The sequence below is a fragment of the Microcebus murinus genome, chromosome 5 (genome assembly GCF_040939455.1).
Source record: "Microcebus murinus isolate Inina chromosome 5, M.murinus_Inina_mat1.0, whole genome shotgun sequence".
Taxonomy (NCBI): Eukaryota; Metazoa; Chordata; class Mammalia; order Primates; family Cheirogaleidae; genus Microcebus; species Microcebus murinus.
The window spans coordinates 13,436,238-13,455,098 of NC_134108.1; the positions used below are offsets into that span (position 1 = coordinate 13,436,238).

The following is an 18,861-nucleotide window of genomic DNA, read 5'->3' on the forward strand; positions in this document are numbered from 1 at the left end:
GAAAACAGGTCAGCGGGAGTAAGGGGCAGAGATGTATCAGATGAGGCCAGAGAAGTAGCTTATGTGGGTTCCTTGTAGACCACAGTAAGGAGTTTTGGGGTTTTGCCTTCCCAAGCACAACAGGAAAGTGCTCCAGTGTCTAAGCACAGCGAGGGAATGCCCTGATCATACAAAATCCTTTCTGGCTGTTTCCTACAGAGTATACTGCATAGAGGCAGAGAGGGAAGGAAGCCAGTTAGGAGAGTGGAGCTCAGGCAGGAGATAAAGCGATTTAGAGCAGGGCTGGATAGTGAAAATGGAGAGAAGAGCGAGAATGAACGTGTGTTGGGGCTTCCGACAGGACATGCATAGGTCAGAGGTACCGGTAAAGACATGGCGGGATGAAGACTGACTCATAGGACCATCAGGGTGGATGGTGGCAATGTTAACTGAGACAGAACATTTTGAGAAAAAACAGGGCTTGGGAAGCAGAAAACATCAAGAGGATCTGGCCTGTCTATATATTAATATAACGACATCATTTTTACCCTTGTGTAAACTTAATTCCTCTTTCTGTTCACTTAGGGGACATTTTAACTGAAATACCTTTCTCTACAGGATTAATTTTCTTCAGTCTGCGGTCGCTGAACACCAGCAATTTGATGAGCTGCTGCTTTCCTTTTCTGTCTGGATTAAGCTGTTTCTCAGTGAATTACAAACTACTTCTGAGATAAGCCTGGTAGACCATCAAGTGGCTCTTACTCGGCACAAGGTAAATACATTCTTTTAAGATTGAAGAATTTATTTACAAAAAAAAAGTTCTTGAATTATAAAGGTAAGCAACATTTTAAAATAAAAAAATGCATGGCAGCAATTTAACTTTTTATTCATATGAATATGTTTTAATAATTGAGCATGGGAATCTAAGCAATGCATTATGCACATAAATTCAGCAGATAAAACCACTTCAGGTAAAACAGGCAACCGCTTTAAAAACTGTTTCTTCACAGTGGAGCAAATGCTTTCTAGTGTAAAGTGATAAGAATGTCCATTTTTAAGCTTCCTATTTCGTTTTATTTCAATACTGAAAACTAATACTGAATTCTAATACTTTAATGATATAGCTTTTCTCAGTTATTATTTAGCTTAAATTCATGCCTTATTCCCCTTTTTTATAAATTATGCTTTGAAGGGGTGATGAGAACTTTCCCTGTGTCCTCTGAAAGTCCCATTAATTTGAGTCTATGAAATGAACTGACAATAGACCAGTTAATAGGATTTATTATGTGCATATGTACAGGAGTCCCCCAAAATGTGAGACTCAAAGAAGGACCGAATGACTAAAGTTTTTATACCACACAGAGAAATAGGAGCTGGGGCTTCCAGAGTGCAGTGGCAACAAGCTATGGGAGCGTGAGGGAAGGAAATGTGTGAGAACAAAGATGTCCTATGCAGATAAAGGCTGTCAGAATAGAAGGTAGCCTGTGGTACACGTTTCTCTGAGTGAGTGGTCAGACCTTAAGAAACTTTTCCTGTGAGTTACTCTTGCCTGGTTGATGTCGCGTTCCTTCTGGAGGAACTTCCCTTAGTCAGATCAGGGAAAGGCCATTCCCTGCAGTTGCTACTCCCCGGGTGCTCTTGGTTTGAAGTCCAAAGCAGCATATCTTAGCGTATTGTTTTCTATAATGTGTTTAGCTCCAACACATGATATCTATCCTGACATCAAAATGTATTTTAAAAATCATCTATTAATCATCAAGCATTGGGACAGTAGAAATAAGCTACATGACGTGCTTATAACAATACATTTTATATTTCTTCAGTGTTCATTCTACGTTGGGTTTGCTAATTGGCTTTGCAGAAGGGAAGAGCAAAGTTTCTGATGTCTTCAGGGCAGGAGGTAGTTGTACAGCTTGGAGGCAAGTGCCCAGTATGTTAGGCTCCTGCCCTCCACAGACACTGGGGGAGAGGGATGCTATCTTCCTTCATGACTACATTTCAAAGGGGTGGTGCCCACGTCCTTGTGAAAAACATTCTAGGGTTGTAAAACTGACCAGAGGCTCTTACAAGCTTTATGCCTCAAAGTGGTAGAGAATGAATTTATTTATTTCCAAAGTAAGTGCTATAGGAAACAGGAGGTCAGGAATCTCCAGTCAGGAAGAAGCTGCCTAAAGTTTAGTAGTCACACTGAAGGGAATCCTAAAGCCATTGTGATCAAGAATAAGATCAGCAATAACTTCTCTTTAATAGGAACCATGCTGATAGTATTAGCAATTTTCTGCTAGATTTTAAATGTGATTTATTGTGAACCTCATCAAATTTCCTATACAATAGTCTCACAGGAAGCACAACTCTGATTTGAAAGTAATTAATTACATGCAAAAGAATTTCTTCATGGATAGAAATTGTTACTTAAAAGAAATTAAAAATTTGGAAGACTTTTTTTGAAGAAACACATATACACACACAAATGCATCTTGTAAATTTTTTAAAGTTTTTTTATATATGCATCTTTTAAAAATAAAAAATCAAATATATAAAAATATATGAAATATATTTAAATATAAATATTTACATTTATATATTTATATATACAGATATACATCTTTTAAAATTTTAAATTAAAAAATGTTAAAATAGTTTATGCATCTTTTAAATTTTTAATTTAAAAAATACATCTTTTAAAATCTTTCAAATTTTCAATATCTTTTAAGTAAAATTTCTATCCATGAAGAAATTCTTTTCTATGAAATTAATGACACAGTTCCAAATCAGAGCGTGTGAAGTATACAGATGAGCAAAACAGGAAGTTTTATGGATATTTTTTAAAGGTTTACTGTAGATGACCTTTAAATACTAGGCTATCCATGAAATACTTAAAATACTTAAAATATCTAAAAATACTTAAAATATCTCTTGATGTCACAAATCCTGGAGCGTATCTGTCATCAACTGTAGTGTATCTGAGCAATCAATCACTCTCTCTCTCCCCTGCCAGGACCACGCAGCAGAAGTGGAGAGCAAGAAGGGAGAATGGCAGAGTCTGCAGGGTCACTTAGCGAAGTTGGGTTCTCTGGGCCGAGCGGAGGACCTCCACCTCCTGCAGGGCAAGGCAGAGGACTGCTTCCAGCTGTTCGAGGAGGCCAGCCAGGTCGTGGAGAGGAGGCAGCTGGCCCTGGCCCAATTGGCAGAATTCTTGCAGAGCCACGCCTGTCTGTCCGGGACTCTCTACCAGCTGAGGCAAACGGTGGAAGCAACCAACAGTATGAACAAGAAACAGTCTGATCTGTTAGAAAAGGACCTAAATGATGCTCTTCGAGACGCTAAAACATTAGAATCAACTGCCATCAGTCTCGATGGCGTTCTTACCAAAGCCCAGTACCATCTGAAAAGTGGGAGCTCTGAGCAAAGGACTTCCTGCAGAGCCACAGCGGATCAGCTCTGTGCAGAGTTAGAGCGGATCCAGAACCTTCTGGGAACCAAGCAGAGTGAGGCGGATGCCCTGGCAGTGTTGAGAAAAGCATTCCAAGACCAGAAGGAGGAATTGCTGAGAAGCATTGAGGACATTGAAGAAAGGGCTGACAAAGAACGACTCCGAGAACCTACACGCCAGGCCCTTCAGCAGAGGTAAGGCAAACTGTCTCAGCCACTCATCTTCTTTGTATTTTCTCAGAATTGACTTTTGTGCAAAACTTTGTTAGTACCATATTTGAAAACTTTTTTTTTTAACATTATGATGATAAAACAATGATGAATTTGATGCTTGAGAAGTACTAAAATTTCTTTGGCTTCCTTAGGGATTTCTCCAAAAGCTATATATGAGCCACTCTGAGACCTTGTTTACAAGACAGCATATAGATCATATTATCTATTTGTAAGCAATATTTTACCGATGGGGAAGGGACTCATCTTCTGTAATAAGAATGAAGGCAGGTGTTGGAGGAGAGAAAATGGTGTGAAATCATTCTCTTATGGCGAGGAGCTTAGGAAAGCGATGAGCAGCCGTTTGAGGTCTGTGTTCATTCAAAGCAGAAGCAGTCAGCTTGGCAGAGTGGTTCTCCACGACCACCTTTAACTGTCTGCTTAGAGGTATGGAGAAGCCGGAGAAGCGGGTTTAAGCAAAGTTGGAGTTTTGTCAGGTGAGTTCAGTAGAGGAGCAAAGGGGCCAAGGGTAAGTTCCCTTAGTAACTTTGACAGGTGTCAAAGATTGAAAGATTCATTCAATCTTTTCAAAGATTGAAAAGAAATTGTAGCCTTCTTTTCAATCTTCTTTTTCCTTCTTAGTAGAAGAAGGTTTTGGAATTATGTTCTCGGGACCACTTTCTATCCCATTTATTTATATGGCAAAAAAAAAATGGTTAAAATGCACTCATACCAAGGTACCCATAATGGATGTAGATTATGTTGTCCCTGCCAAGGGACATTTGTTTTCTTTTGCCCACGATCAAACATTAAGTCAAGGCTTTAGTTGGATGATGGTTGAGTTCATATCAGGGCTAAAAACTGGGCTCCTGAGGTTATACCCCTCATGGGCAATAAACTCTTTTGTTAGTTGAGCAATACATTTACAAAAGGGAATGGGATTTTGGAAGTAAAAGTAGCCTGCAGGGTAAAGAGAGAGCAAGATGCCTAGTGTCACTCACCCAGGAAGTCAGCAGAAGCATTGGTGTTGCAGGGGGGCTGACCCCTCTCTGGGCTGCTCAGGCCAAGTGGATGGGGGATCCTAAAATTGCTGGAGAAGAAAGCCCAGCTTGGGCTCAAGAGCCAAATCAGTAACCTCAACACTGAACTCAACACCAAAGTCACACATCAGCTGTAGGAAACGTTGCATGGAATCGATGGGCTTATTAAATGCCAGCCATGCTTATGTTTCACTGTGTCACCTTGAGCAAATCAGCTGTCTTCTTGTGAGGTGGGGATAATGAAAATGCTTACCCCCAGCCACTTTGGGGAATTAAATGGGATAGTCGTGCATACTCACTTTATAAACTCTGAAGCACCATACCAAACTCTAAGAATGAAGGAGGCAGTGACTGTCTCCATGTGGACACTTTGTACAAATGCCCCACTATTAATAGATTAGGGACAAAAAAAAATTGATCATTTTCTCAAGGTAATCTTTTCAATAATGTAGGTAATTTAAGTTTTTAAAATATGTACTTTTTGGAGAGCTCAGTAAAACTATTTTGAGTTTGAATGAAACACCTGTGATCCTTGAATATTATTTACGAAGATTAAACCTCATGGCCCAGAAGCATTTCTTCCCAATAACTTTCTAATAAGTATTCACCTACTTGGCCTACAAGATCAGTCTTAGTCTTAAAAGTCTTACACCATCAAAGCAAAGAAGAAAGAGAATATAAAATTAATAGAAGATGGCAGGTAAGTGGTAAGAATGACTCTCAAAAATTTTTGAGGTATAATCTGAGTACCCCAGAATCTGAGTATTTTGCAAAATTAATTTTAAAAGCATCTTTCATTCATTTAACTGCTGTGTTAAAAGTTTTTTCTAGCTATCTTATATGTGCTTTATGGACTTATCTGTGTTTATGGAGAAGAAATATTAGTTAACTACCTTTAGTAATTTAACATTTTAATTCACAGGTTGCGAGTGTTCAATCAGCTAGAAGATGAATTAAATTCTCACGAGCATGAATTATGTTGGTTGAAAGACAAGGCTAAGCAAATTGCTCAGAAAGATGTAGCTTTTGCACCTGAAGTTGACAGGGAGATAAATCGCTTAGAGGTTACCTGGGATGATACCAAAAAACTAATTCATGAAAAGTAAGTAAAAAAAAACCTAACAGTGTATGTTTTTAACTTCCCACTTATTTTGTGCCATTGGGCCATTGACTGTTAATTTGCATTGATATGATCAAGAGTTGAATATCTTTTGCCTTCTTAGATATTCTGTGTTGCCTTAGTAACATTAAAAATTTTAGTGCTATAGAACTTTATTGAGGATGTTGACTTGAGATAATTACATGTGAAATTCAATGCTTAAAAGCAGGAGTTGTCAACAATTATTAAGTGCAACCAAAAGAATTTTAACCCCCAATTTTCCTTTTTTTCTGTTTTTGTTGTGCTTGTTTATAATTAATGTATGATTTAAGTACTTTGAATTCACTCTTTTTAGTGTACAATTTTATGAGTTTTGGCAAACTTATTCAGTTATGTAACTATCAGCTATTGAATTTCATAGTAACAATTCTCATCTTGAGAATCTCAATTCCCTCATCTCTACTTCTTCCCCCCACCCCCAGCCCTGGAAACCATTGATCCATTTCCTGTATCTATAGTTTTGTCTTTTTTCACAATTATATATAAATGGAGCCATATGTTAATAGAATGTGACCTTTTTAGTCTGGCTTCTATTATTGAGCACAATGTATGGTGTATGTATCAGTAGTTCATTCTTTTTTTATAGCTAAATATTCCATTGTATGGGTGGACCAGTTGAAGGACAATTGGGTTCTTCCAGTTTGAATGATTATAAATAAAACATCTATAAACATTCATGTTTGAATTTTTGTGTAAACATATGTTTTTATTTCACTTGGGTAAATAATCTAAAAGTGGCACTCAGGGTTATATAGTAAAGGATATGCTTAACTACCAAACTATAAGAAGCTACTAAACTATTTTCCAAAGGAGTCACACAATGTTCCACTCACATCAGCCATGTGTGAGAGTTCCAGTTGTGCCACATCATTTCTAACACTTGGTATAGTGAAATTTTTGTTTATATTCTTGCTTGACATTCTAATAGATGTGTAGAGATGTTTCATTGTGTTTTTTAATTTGTATTTCCTGATGACTGATAATGAGCATATTTTAATGGGTTATTTGCCATCCGTATATCTTCTTTAATAAAATACCTCTTCAAATTGGCCATTTTGGGGGGAATTTTTTGTTACTGGGGTCTTTTTTAATATCAATACAATCCCTACCACAATCCCCACAGAATTTTCATAGAAATTGACAAGCTGATTCTAAAACTTATATATAAAAGCAGAAGGACCACTAGAATAGCCAGTACAATTCTGAAAAACAATTGGAAGACTCACACTAGCTGCTTTCACTGTGGTACTGGCTAAAGGATAAACGTATGGACCAATGGAACAAGTAGAATCTAGAAAATAGACCCACACATATGTGGTCAATTAATTTTTGACAAAGACTCAAAGGTAATTTGATGGTGAAGAATAGTCTTTTCAATAAGTGGTGCTGGAACAATTGAACATTCATATGCATTTTTAAAATGTACCTTACACCTTATATTATGTACAAAGGCCTTTTAAACAAAATTGACAGCACGTTATATAATGTAGACTACTAATGTAGGCTTTTTTAAATTTAACCATGTTGCATAAACTTCATTCCATGTAATTAAACATTCTCCTAGATTATAATTTCTTAGAGGTTGCATAGTGTTCTAATATAAGAACATATTAGAATTTTTCAATTATTGACCTATTTGTAGCATTAGGTTATTTCTACTTTTTTCTCCTATTACAAATAAAGGTATAAAAATATATCATTTTACCTAGATCTAAATAATCTAAGTAATCTAAGTGCACACGCCCTACTTCCTTTTCTTTGGAAAAATTTCTAGATATAGACTTGCTTGCTGAAAGGCATTTTACTCTTATGAATAAAAACTATATTTTTATTTTGACAGTTTTCAAGGAATTCATATCCAATGAAAATTTGTTACATTGAGACACAAGAGAAAATTTCACATGCATTTTAATTATTGACCAGTGTTTTTGTTTCTATTGTTGTTTTCTCTCCCTTCCCCCAATATTTGCCATTATGAAATTATTAAAACAGAATGGGAAAAAAAAACACCTAAAAAAACAGAAAAATTGGGTGACTCTTTTAAGTAAGTTTGAGTTGTCAAGAACATATATTGCTTCTTTGTCAATGAGTCCATAGACTTTGTTTCAATGGTTGTGTGCATTCTTCATTCCTGAAGAATATTTGGGACATTAGAATGAAGTAGCATTAACCAGCTATACTATTTTGACCTCAGTATATAGAAATATGGTTTTCTCTTGGCTCCAGCATCCAGGAATATATTCATGTATGATATGTCAGGTCTAATTGTAAGGAATGCTTTCCTTTCCTGACACATGACACTAAATGATACATTTTCTTTAATCATTACAGCCAGGGTCAATGCTGTGGACTTATTGACTTAGTGAGAGAATATCAGAACTTAAAGTCAGCCGTGTCTAAAGTCATAGAAAATGCCAGCAGTGTGGTTGGAACCAGAACTACTATAAAAGATCAAGAGGATCTTAAATGGGCTTTTTCCAAGGTAAAATTCAAAATTTGTTTATTTTAGTAGACAAGTTTAGTAGATTTGTTCTTACTCATAAAGTGATTCTCTGCATAATTCTTCTTGTCAGTACATTTAGATGTGGATAATTCATGCTAACAAGCTCAACTTCTTTCTTCTTGGAATACTGATACCCTAGGATTCTAGCAATTCAAGAAAATGATATATATAGTCATATGATTAATTAATATCACTAGTTTCTGCATGAGGTCAATCATGAGTTAAGTTTCTTGGAGGCAAATGTTTTTAAACTATGGATTTATCACTGATTATTTTATTAATTAAGGAAACATTTATATCCACAGCATGAAACGGTCAAGAATGAAATGAATTATAAACAGAAAGAGTTGGATAATTTTAACAGTAAAGGAAAACATTTGTTATCTGAACTGAAAAAAATCCACAGTAGTGATTTCATCTTGGTAAAAACAGACATGGAGAACACCGTGGACAAATGGCTGGATGTAAGATGGTCACCTGGGATTCTGAGAATGGTTTAAATATTTACATCTCTCCATCACATCTTTGGCCAAAGGATTATTCAAGGATGTGCATTCCACTTTTAGCTTTCGATGTTAAATGCAAAATGATATTCTGAGGAAAAATGCTGATCACATAAAGTTTAGAAATAGTACAAAAATTATTTGCTCTATCAATTTCACTTGATAGCTTCAGACATAACAAATTGCCTTGAATCTTTTTCCTCTCAAAACTATGGAATTATGGATAAAAATAGAAGAATAATTTATAAATATCATATAGAATATTAAACCACAAAATGTGATAATTTAAAGTAATAAGTCTATAATTAGAAAATATTAGAAAATATTTTAGAAATATTGGAAATATATTAGAAAATATTGCACTTATAGTTTACATCTTTGAGTTTTAGTTATTGTTCTGTCACTTAGTAGCTATGCCATCATAGAGCAAGTCACTTGATATCCTTGAGACTCTATATATGAATCTATAAATATTTTACATTGCCTTCCAGCTCAAAAAGACAGTGATTCTGTTGTCCTGTTATCAATATCTAAGTTCAGAAGTTTAACCTACAGTGGGTTCCCTTACTAAAGCTAAATTTACTAGTCAAACATTGATATTTGTGTAATATAATAAAATAATCTGAGGACATCTTAAAACCCAATATACTACCATTTTTAAAAGAAAATTCTTATAGGAAAAATGTTAAGCAGTAATACTTTAAATGTGCAAACTTTGTTGCTCTCATAAATATTTACTTATATTATAAATATGTTTGAATCTAATGCTCATTACTATAACTGAGCATTAAAAGTGCTTATTGTATTACTTTCAAAAATAAATACGATACTGCCCTAGATAAACCTTGATCCTATAGAATTTACCCTTATAGTGAGTAATATTATAGTAGATTCCAATAGACCTGTTGTTAGTATCCCAATTTACAAATGAAAATCTAATGTTTCAGAAATTCTGACTACTCTCTCAAGGACAGAAACAATCTATGTATTTGTTAGCATGAATCAGGAGCAATAATTAACTTACAATAATTTTTGCAAAACTTTGTTATAATATAATTTTCTGATGAAGAAAGGAGGCACTGGCATTTTCAGTACTTTGAGGGAGAAACGAGCACTTTAAGGCCTCAGACTATTAATGCTATGGCTTCTGTTTTCCATCCTAGTTATCAGAGAGAATTGAAGAAAACATGGAGAGGCTGAGAGTAAGCCTGTCCATTTGGGATGAGGTGCTTTCAAGTAAGGATGAGATCGAGGGATGGTCAAACAACTCTGTTCCACAGCTGGCGGAAAATGTCAGCAACCTGAATAACAGCCTCAGAGCCGAAGAATCTCTTAAAGAATTTGAGGTAAATTGACTATGCCTACATACAGGAGCTTGTGGTACATTGTTGACCAGAATGTGAACAAAATTGTCTTTTTTTAAAAGTTAATTCTTTTTTTTTTTTTTTGGAGACACACAAGAGTGTTACGAAACTCGTAACTATGTTTTCCCATTTACTTGAAATTTGAATAGGTTATGGATAAGAGTTTTTTGACATTTTTATCACTTCCTAGTGGTGCTGTTAATTTGTAGTATTAGTAGAAAAGTAAAAGTCTATAAAATCTATAATTTTTCCCATTTATCTGAAAATATGGCACCTTCCTACTTGAAAGCCAAATTGGAAGTGTTTCTAATTTAGTGATATTTAGTATCTATGTTTCTTCATTCCAAGGGAAGAAACCGTTTGCTGCGGACTTCCATGTGCCATTATTATGCTATGTGCTGGGTTCTTCCACTTCCTTTTCAGAAATGGAAGAAAACTGGAGATTGGAGTGTCACGGGCTCCCGTGGAGAGTCTCTAGGCACCAATTGACTTTAAACTGAGCACCTAACACATGCCAGACACTGTTTTACACCCTGAAAATATAATAGTAAAAGAAAGTTTTTTTCCTTACCCCCATGGAATTTACATTGCAATATATATTATATAAAATGCCAAATAGTAACTGGGCTATGATAAAAATGAAGCAGGGTAAGGGGAAATAGCATGAAAAGAGAATGACTTTAGTCTGAAAAAATATAGGCGAATGAATTGTGCTACTTAAGTCACTTAGCTGTCTTTGATCCAGAGAACTTTCTAGATATTTTATAATCTAATTCTGATTTCTAAGGCAATCAGAAGTAGAAGAAATTACTTAGACTGAAAGTACTGTCAAGGGTGATGGATACTACAATTTCTTTAGTTACTATTTCTGATGTCAAATTAAGATCACAGTTCAAACAGTGATTTGGGTTGGATCCAATTTGTACCAGCTACAAAAGTTGATTGTTAAATTTTTAGAAACTTTGTGACAGTGTTAAAAGCAACCATCATTAAAAATTAAACTATCCCAGCTACTCAGGAGGCTCACGCAGGAGGATTGCGCCAGGAGTTTGAGGTTGCTGTGAGCTAGGCTGACGCCATGGCACTCTAGCCCAGGCAAGAGAGTGAGACTCTATCTCAAAAAAAAAAAAAAAAAAAAACTACAAATAAATTCACAAAAAAATTCTATTAAAAACAAAGGTAATTACCACCAAGAAATTATTACTTCCTAATTATTATTCTACATAAATACAGTAAATACATTCTTTCTGAATTGAAACCATCAGGTGGTTTATTAGTATCCACAAAACACCAAAATACCATTTTTAAGCTGAGATGAATAACTTATTAAATGTTCCTTTGTTGCCCCAAATAACAAATGAAGGTTGCAAGCATCTAATTGTTTCAAAATGATTCTCTGATTGTTCTTCTTTGTTTTTTAGGTTAGTATTAATTTAAAAAAAAAAAAAGATAAAATATTATATGGCACTTACCTAATTAACCTGATTTCTGCTTTAATGTCCTTCCAAGTTTTACTGAAATGTTTATTCCATGTTACTTACATATAGTCTGCACTCCCAATGTGTATTTGCTTTGAAATGCTTCTTTAAGAGTTTCACGCTACCATAGTAACCAGTGATATGAAAGTTAATGAATAAATGACAGCCTATTGAAAATCTTCACTGACTCAAGACTTTTGGTTAGTGTTTAATTTTTTCCGGGAGCTTTTTTCTCATAAAAGTGGGTGGAGAGAAAGTTCTGCATACTCTCTTACACTCCAAGTGAACATTAATGGTAATGTTTTTCCACATTTATGACAGCCTTCAGGAAAGGAAATAGAAACCTTTTTTTTTTTTTACACAGCTTAAAGTTGGGGTATTTTGATAAATTTTGTTTTCAAAATTATTAAATGTTGAATATAGCATGTCAGTGTTTTTGATTAGACAAAGCTTCTCCCCTTTGTCTTGTATTTTGGCAGTCTGAAGTTAAAAACAAAACATTGAGATTGGAAGAACTGTATTCCAAAGTTAATGATCTTAAAGAACTAACTAAAAATCTGGAAACACCACCAGATCTTCAGGTAAGCACTGAATTAGTTTTGTGATAACTACCGTGTACTAATCCCCCTCTTGATGTGTGTGTCTCTAGGTCTCTCTCTCAAAAAGTGTGTGTGTGTGTGTGTGTGTATGTATATCTGTATATATACTAATTGTTATCATCATCATAATTCCAAGAAAATATATGGATTTTATGGGGATCAAAATTTTGATTACCAAATAGGCTTGGATGTTTGAATTATTATTGAGACTGTTTTGCAATTTAGAATATAAGTCCTTTTACTAACTAGAGGGCCAGACAAGTCAATCCTTCTGAAATATAGTTTAAAGATCTTTCAGGGAAACTTGAGAACAGATTTTGGTCACCTCTTGCTAGACCCTGTGTAGGTCTTACTCTTTCCTGAATGTGATCTCACATTTGCCTGTAACCTCAGTCAAAAGTGCCACTTTGTATCTAGTGTTAACTGTAATCCTTACTCTTTCTATTTTCCCATCACTTAATATGTTTGACAACTGTGCCCACTGATTTTTCTTCTTGGAAAAGGGATATTAGCATTGGATCTGGCTCTCATGACAAAGCTTATGTGTTTTTGACAAGCTGCATATGAACAGAATTCCTATGGAACAAGTGTTCTGGTCTTCACAGATTTTAAAAAATATTGCTTTATATTTAGTTTATTGAAGCAGACTTAAGGCAGAAACTGGAGCATGCCAAAGAAATAACTGAAGTAGCAAAAGGAACCTTGAAAGATTTCACTGCTCAACGCACACAAGTGGAGAAATTTGTTAATGATATAACAGCATGGCTGACAAAAGTGGAAGAATCATTGATGAATTGTGCCCAAAGTGAGACTTGTGAGGGATTAAAGAAAGTGAAGGTAGGTAATAAACTATTGTTAAGTGCTTCCACTCAAATAAAGATATTAGTTCTCCCATTTTGTGGTGACTATAATAAGAAATATAACCTCTGCTCTCAATTACCCGTGTTAACAGCAGACCAACTATTCATGACATTGAACATAGCAAAGTAAGCAACAGGTGAAGAACTGAAATCAAAGATGTTATGAAATCAAAGATGAATACTCTAGAATACTCTAGAAAAGCATGCATTGCTGTAATGATTTTTTTTAATTTTTATTTTTTGGTAAATAAATGAAACCTATAGAGGAAATATTTCACTTTTCATGAATTTTTTAAATTGAATATCATAGTTTTTCATCAGTTATTTTTATTGGTCAATATGACTTCTTTCACCTAGAGAACAGTATATTTGGGGTGAAAAAAAAAAGTTGAGAAAACATTCCACTTCCATGTTGTCTGTTCGTGTTAATAGATGAAATTCCTGATCAACTTCTGTAAAGGATGTGCATTGAGTTGACTTCTCAACATATGCAGTGTGTTCTCTTCTGGCATATTTTATTACTGTACTTGAGAATAAAGGCATATATTTTTACATTAAGTACTGGTGCTTTTGGTGTGGCCCGTGACCCTTAAACGAAGCTCAAGTGGCCTATTGAAGAATGTGAACTGTGATAGTTTCTAATCAAGCGACTAAAACCAAAATCATGGACTGGGATCCATAAGAACCTATTCCATTTGCTTGAAATACTAGACTATATTTCAATTCCTAGGTACCTCCCAACCCTTGTTTATTCCTAAGGAGAACAGGCAAAATTCTGAGAGAAGCAATACAGATCTATCACAAATATGCAAAAAGTCCCACCAAAATGTACACACTACTGAGTGGATCTCAAAAGCATTAATTTCAGATTTAAAAAAAATACCATTGTGGAGTAAATGGAGTATCTCTCTTGAATGTGATGAGTATTCTTCATGATATACTTTTAATCTGTAGGATATGCAAAAAGAACTTCAAAGTCAGCAAAGCAACATCAGCTCTACCCAAGAAAATCTCAATAGCTTGTGCCGCAAATACCACTCCGCGGAGCTGGAAACCCTAGGCCAGGCCATGACTGGGTTGATAAAGAAACACGAAGCTGTGAGCCAGTTGTGCTCCAAAACCCAGGCCAACTTGCAGGATTCTCTGGAAAAACACTTCAATGGTGAGTTCTGATGGGCCTTAGCATGAACAGTTTGTTTACAAGAAAGAATCCAAACCAAATGCTGCCTAGAAACTGCCAGCAAAAGTTTGAGAAAACTTTCCAGAAGGATATCATTTTAAATTCATTTGTGCTTTGAGATTTGAGCAATGAAAGTGCTTTGCTCAGGCCTCTCGCCCTATGCAGAATTCTTCTGTCTTCCCAAGACAGCAGGAGTCCACCATTTGATGGTTCTGAATTTGATCCGGATTTTCTGCATGTAGCTCATGTGTGTGGAAAATGACTTCCACTGTTCAAGTGGCCAGCAGCCACTGTCCAAGTAACTACTGGAATGTTTTATGTCATGACGAAGTAACACAATAAGCTTGGGTGTTAGGAGAGGCCATGAAACAAAGGCAGCCACAAAATCCAGGAGTTGCCCATCCTGTCCCCCCTCTGCTGCCACACAGCTGTGCCTGTGCTCTGATGTAGATGCATAAGAAGTCTCCAAGTCAACTTAGTAGAAAGAGGAGGAAAAAGGAGGTGCTTCCCCCTGTGCCATGAAAATGGCTTTAATATCCCTGGAGCATTTCTCCCCTTGCACTCTTACATATGGAGTCAATTAATTATCTTTCTTCACCAAAAGAAAGAAAAACAATGGAAAAATCAGACATTCTGGGAACGCCAATGTTAGTCTTTTCCCTGATATAACTTCTCAATCCTACCATGAACAGTCAGGGTTGAAGATCATGATGTATTACTTTCTATATTATCATTTTCTTTCTGGAATATTTTGGAATGCAAGAGGCGATAGGCGGAGGGCCAGAAACAATTCATTGTGGTAATCCTGGGAACTCATTGAATGCTTTAGATTTATTCCTGATTTTCGTTATTTCCAAAAGAGTCCATGCAGGAATTCCAAGAATGGTTTTTGGGAGCAAAGGCAGCAGCAAAAGAATCATCAGATCGAACCGGCGACAGCAAAGTTCTAGAGGCAAAGCTCCATGACCTTCAGGTACAGAAGCTGGTATCCTTTTCTTTCTGCCCCAAACTGCACTCAGGTGCCTTGAGGTCGGACCTAAATAATCATGTTTTTCAGATCTTCCTATTTGAGCCCATCCTTTCTTCTTCCCTAACAGAATTTGGCTTATTGAGTCAGAAGGAGAGCTAGGCAAAGTAAAAAGTACTTTGAGAAAAGTAATTTGGAGCTAGAGAATTTCTAGATTCCTTTCTTCTCTCTTTTTAGCCTATTAACCATTCTTTGTAATTCATTCAAAACTAAACCTAATTTAATTTTTATAGAAGTAAAAGTATAAATAATTATATCTATGTTACATTATTATTGTATGAGAGTTTTGAAAAGAAGAAGACATAGCTTATAGTTTTTTTTAAATAACTTATGGTCTAAATGTGGAGATAGGATATATTAGATTAAAGTAAAAGATATTACAGGTTTTATAGGTTTTACTGACTATGAAAAATGTATGAATTCAGAAAAGAAAAGGCTATGGTGAAGCAGAGTTAAGAAATTATTTACAGAGGAGTAGGTTCAAATGAGGTTTGCACCAAGTTTTTCAAGCAGCTAATCTGAACAAAGCACTATGTTAAGCAGAGGTCCTCAAACTTTTTAAACATGGGGCCAGTTCGCTGTCCCTCAGACCATTGGAGGGCCGGACAATAGTTTTAAAAAAACTGTGAACAAATTCCTATGGACACTGCACATATCTTATTTTGAAGTAAAAAAACAAACGGGCAAAAACACCCGCATGTGGCCCACGGGCCATAGCTGGAGGACGTCTGATATTAAGTATTATAAAAAAAAAAGTTTTAAAAAATTAACATAATAAGGACCATGAGGGTTTGGGGGCCTCATGAGTGATAAAAATGATTTAGAGAACTCATTATATTAGAAGTCAGGGTAGGAAGATTGTTATAGCAAAGGAAGCTGGTTTTGCAGGAGGTGTGGTGAATTCATACATGCAACTGTCTCCTTTTAAGCTTGAGGTGCAGTGAACTCCATAATGAACCGCTGGAGCAACAATTTAAATGCCACTCTGGAGCTCTGGGGAGAGGCAGAGCTAGCACTGCATTCTGGGATGCTTCAGCTTTGTTGAAGCTGTGTGTAGATCTTGGTGCATACTAGGGAAAGAAGGGGCCTGAGGATGGGATTTTGTGTTCAGGGTGGATCAGAGGAGAAGGAGGAAAGGCTGGAAACAGCTAACCAGTTAGAGTGCTGTCACATTAACTGTGAGAGGCAGTGGGGCCTGGATCAGATTGGGAAGGTGAGAACGAGGAGAGTTAGAGAACGAGACCTTGATAGAGGACTTTTCTCTTGTTCACATTTTGCCCTCCGTGGTCCCAGTGACTGGCTGGCACCATCCTCAACAAGGAGCCTTGACTATATCCAATTGTATGCATCATTCTCACTCCAACCCTGTTAGACAGTTTTTTCCCTTGAACTCTGTTATTCTTTCTTGCTCTATGGTCTCAGCCCACAACTATAATGACAATTCCCATGCACTAGGGTTGCTGAATAATAGCAAATATTTCATATGACCTTTATTTTCTGAAACAGAACATTCTGGACTCAGTCAGTGATGGGCAGAGCAAGCTTGATGTGGTGACTCAAGAAGGACAGACTTTATATGCACATTTGTCTAAACAAATTGTCGGTAGCATTCAGGAACAAATTACAAAGGCTAATGAAGAGTTTCAGGCATTTCTGAAACAATGCCTTAAAGACAAACAGAGTCTCCAAGACTGTGCTTCAGAACTTGGGAGGTAGGTTGTTTTGATAAATATAGATTTCATCATACACTGAATGTGTTTTTGAAGACTTAGAGAAAAAGAGTTTTGTAAATAAACAAACAATATTTGAAATTATGAGTTTAAATTAGAATAAACTTTGACTTTAAGTACATGTTGATACTAGGAAAGTAATCCATTGCTCAGAGTCTGAAGTTATCATTTGGCTTTATTTTCTACATAGAAAAAAAACAAAAGAATTATATTTACTAGTAATTGAAAATGATATAAATGATGAAAAACATATATTTTTTGTCTATTTGGTTAACTCAAGATATTAGAACTTTCACACCTCAGTTTTTAGATTAGCCAAGCCTTTTTCTTGTGTCTACTTCTCCTTAGATAGAGTCATGGAAGAAAGCAACTATTGAATTCTGTGGATGACGATTCAAATCAGTAATATTAATGTTTGTTAATGAGGGTAAATATACAAGTAGAAAGGGAGAAAAGCACTCTTTACTTAGGGCAGAAGAGATGTCAGTATAATCAAATTGCCTTCCTGGTGGTAATTTATGTGACTCTAGTCCAGTTTTCTTGGAGAGTTTACATAGTTTCTAAAACTTAGAGCTCTTGTGCTGTATTCAAATTCTCTTAAGAAATAAAGATTCAGAGACCACTTTCCCCTCTTTTCCCTGGGCTTCCCCCTTCCCACTTACCCACTGGCCTCAATTCAAGGGTCTTTGTAGTAAGAAACAAATTTGAGTGCACATTGACATGGGAATGTGACTTGCTGGAAATTGCCAGCTATGAAATCAATTCAGCTAGGTGAGGTGATTGTTTTTCTGCTTGGATCTCAAAAGAAATTACCATGATTTGTCACTTTGTAACTGAAGTAAGTAAACAATTTGGATGGGCTTATTTTGTAGGGTTTTTTTTTTTTTCATAACATGAAAAATCATGAGATCTTAATTGCCATATAAAATACATTGTGACCTCAGCTAGTAGAACTTACCTATTATAACAAGCATATAAGAATTTCTCTAAGGTGTTTTCTTTTCTTTAGCTTTGAGGATCAGCACAGAAAACTAACCTTATGGATCCATGAAATGGAAGAAAGGTTAAATACAGAAAACTTGGGAGAGAGTAAACAGCATATTCCTGAGAAGAAAAATGAAGTTCATAAAGTTGAAATGTTTCTGGGAGAACTACTGGCCGCAAGGTATGACCCACGAATGGAATTGGTCCTTTATCTGCTACCATGTTGTAGACTGGCTGGTTGGTTATTTGTTTTGGTGTTTGTTGGGTGGGTGGGTGGTTGGTTGGTTGGTTGGTTATTGACGATGGTTTGTCGCTGTCCCTGAATGTCTAGAATACATGTGATCATGCTGCACTCTTTACAGCAGAGTGGTAGTCAGTCTGCTAAGTGCAGGGTGGAAGTTAGGAGCTCATCTGTAGTCCTGTCCCACTTCTCTTTGCTCAAGAAATTGGGCAGATCACTTACCTCCTAGAACTTTGGATCTCAGTCTTTAAACATTGTGTTAATAATTCTGTATCCTCCTCTCTGGGGTTATTTTGAGGAACAATTAACATAATGTGAAGCTGATATGGGGAAAAGAAAACCTCACCTTCACAGTGACCATAAAGATATAAATTACTGCTGTAGACCTCAAATTCCATATATTCTTCACACATTTCATCCCCCCATTCCATTTTCTACCCACCTATCCTCATAATATTCTTAGTATTATGAGCACTAAGTCTGACTCTCCTTGTGGCTCCTGCTCTCCACTGCAACATGCATCTCTTCATTGCTTCCCCGAGAAAACGCTTCTGGCTCCTTGCCCAGGCAAT

The 18,861-nt window shown here is 36.0% G+C and overlaps 1 protein-coding gene across 6 annotated transcripts in view; it reads left to right on the plus strand.

The window, feature by feature from the left end:
* SYNE1 (spectrin repeat containing nuclear envelope protein 1) overlaps positions 1 to 18,861 on the plus strand; it is a 438,352-nt gene that overhangs the window by 186,697 nt on the left and 232,794 nt on the right. For all 6 annotated transcript variants that reach the window (XM_076002855.1, XM_076002857.1, XM_020287266.2 and 3 more), the window contains 12 exons: positions 598 to 751; positions 2,978 to 3,606; positions 5,584 to 5,763; positions 8,152 to 8,302; positions 8,629 to 8,787; positions 9,990 to 10,172; positions 12,148 to 12,249; positions 12,901 to 13,104; positions 14,082 to 14,289; positions 15,168 to 15,280; positions 16,841 to 17,046; positions 18,074 to 18,229. In XM_076002855.1, coding sequence (XP_075858970.1) covers positions 598 to 751; positions 2,978 to 3,606; positions 5,584 to 5,763; positions 8,152 to 8,302; positions 8,629 to 8,787; positions 9,990 to 10,172; positions 12,148 to 12,249; positions 12,901 to 13,104; positions 14,082 to 14,289; positions 15,168 to 15,280; positions 16,841 to 17,046; positions 18,074 to 18,229 — 2,445 coding nt within the window. The remainder of the gene's footprint in view (positions 1 to 597; positions 752 to 2,977; positions 3,607 to 5,583; positions 5,764 to 8,151; positions 8,303 to 8,628; positions 8,788 to 9,989; positions 10,173 to 12,147; positions 12,250 to 12,900; positions 13,105 to 14,081; positions 14,290 to 15,167; positions 15,281 to 16,840; positions 17,047 to 18,073; positions 18,230 to 18,861) is intronic.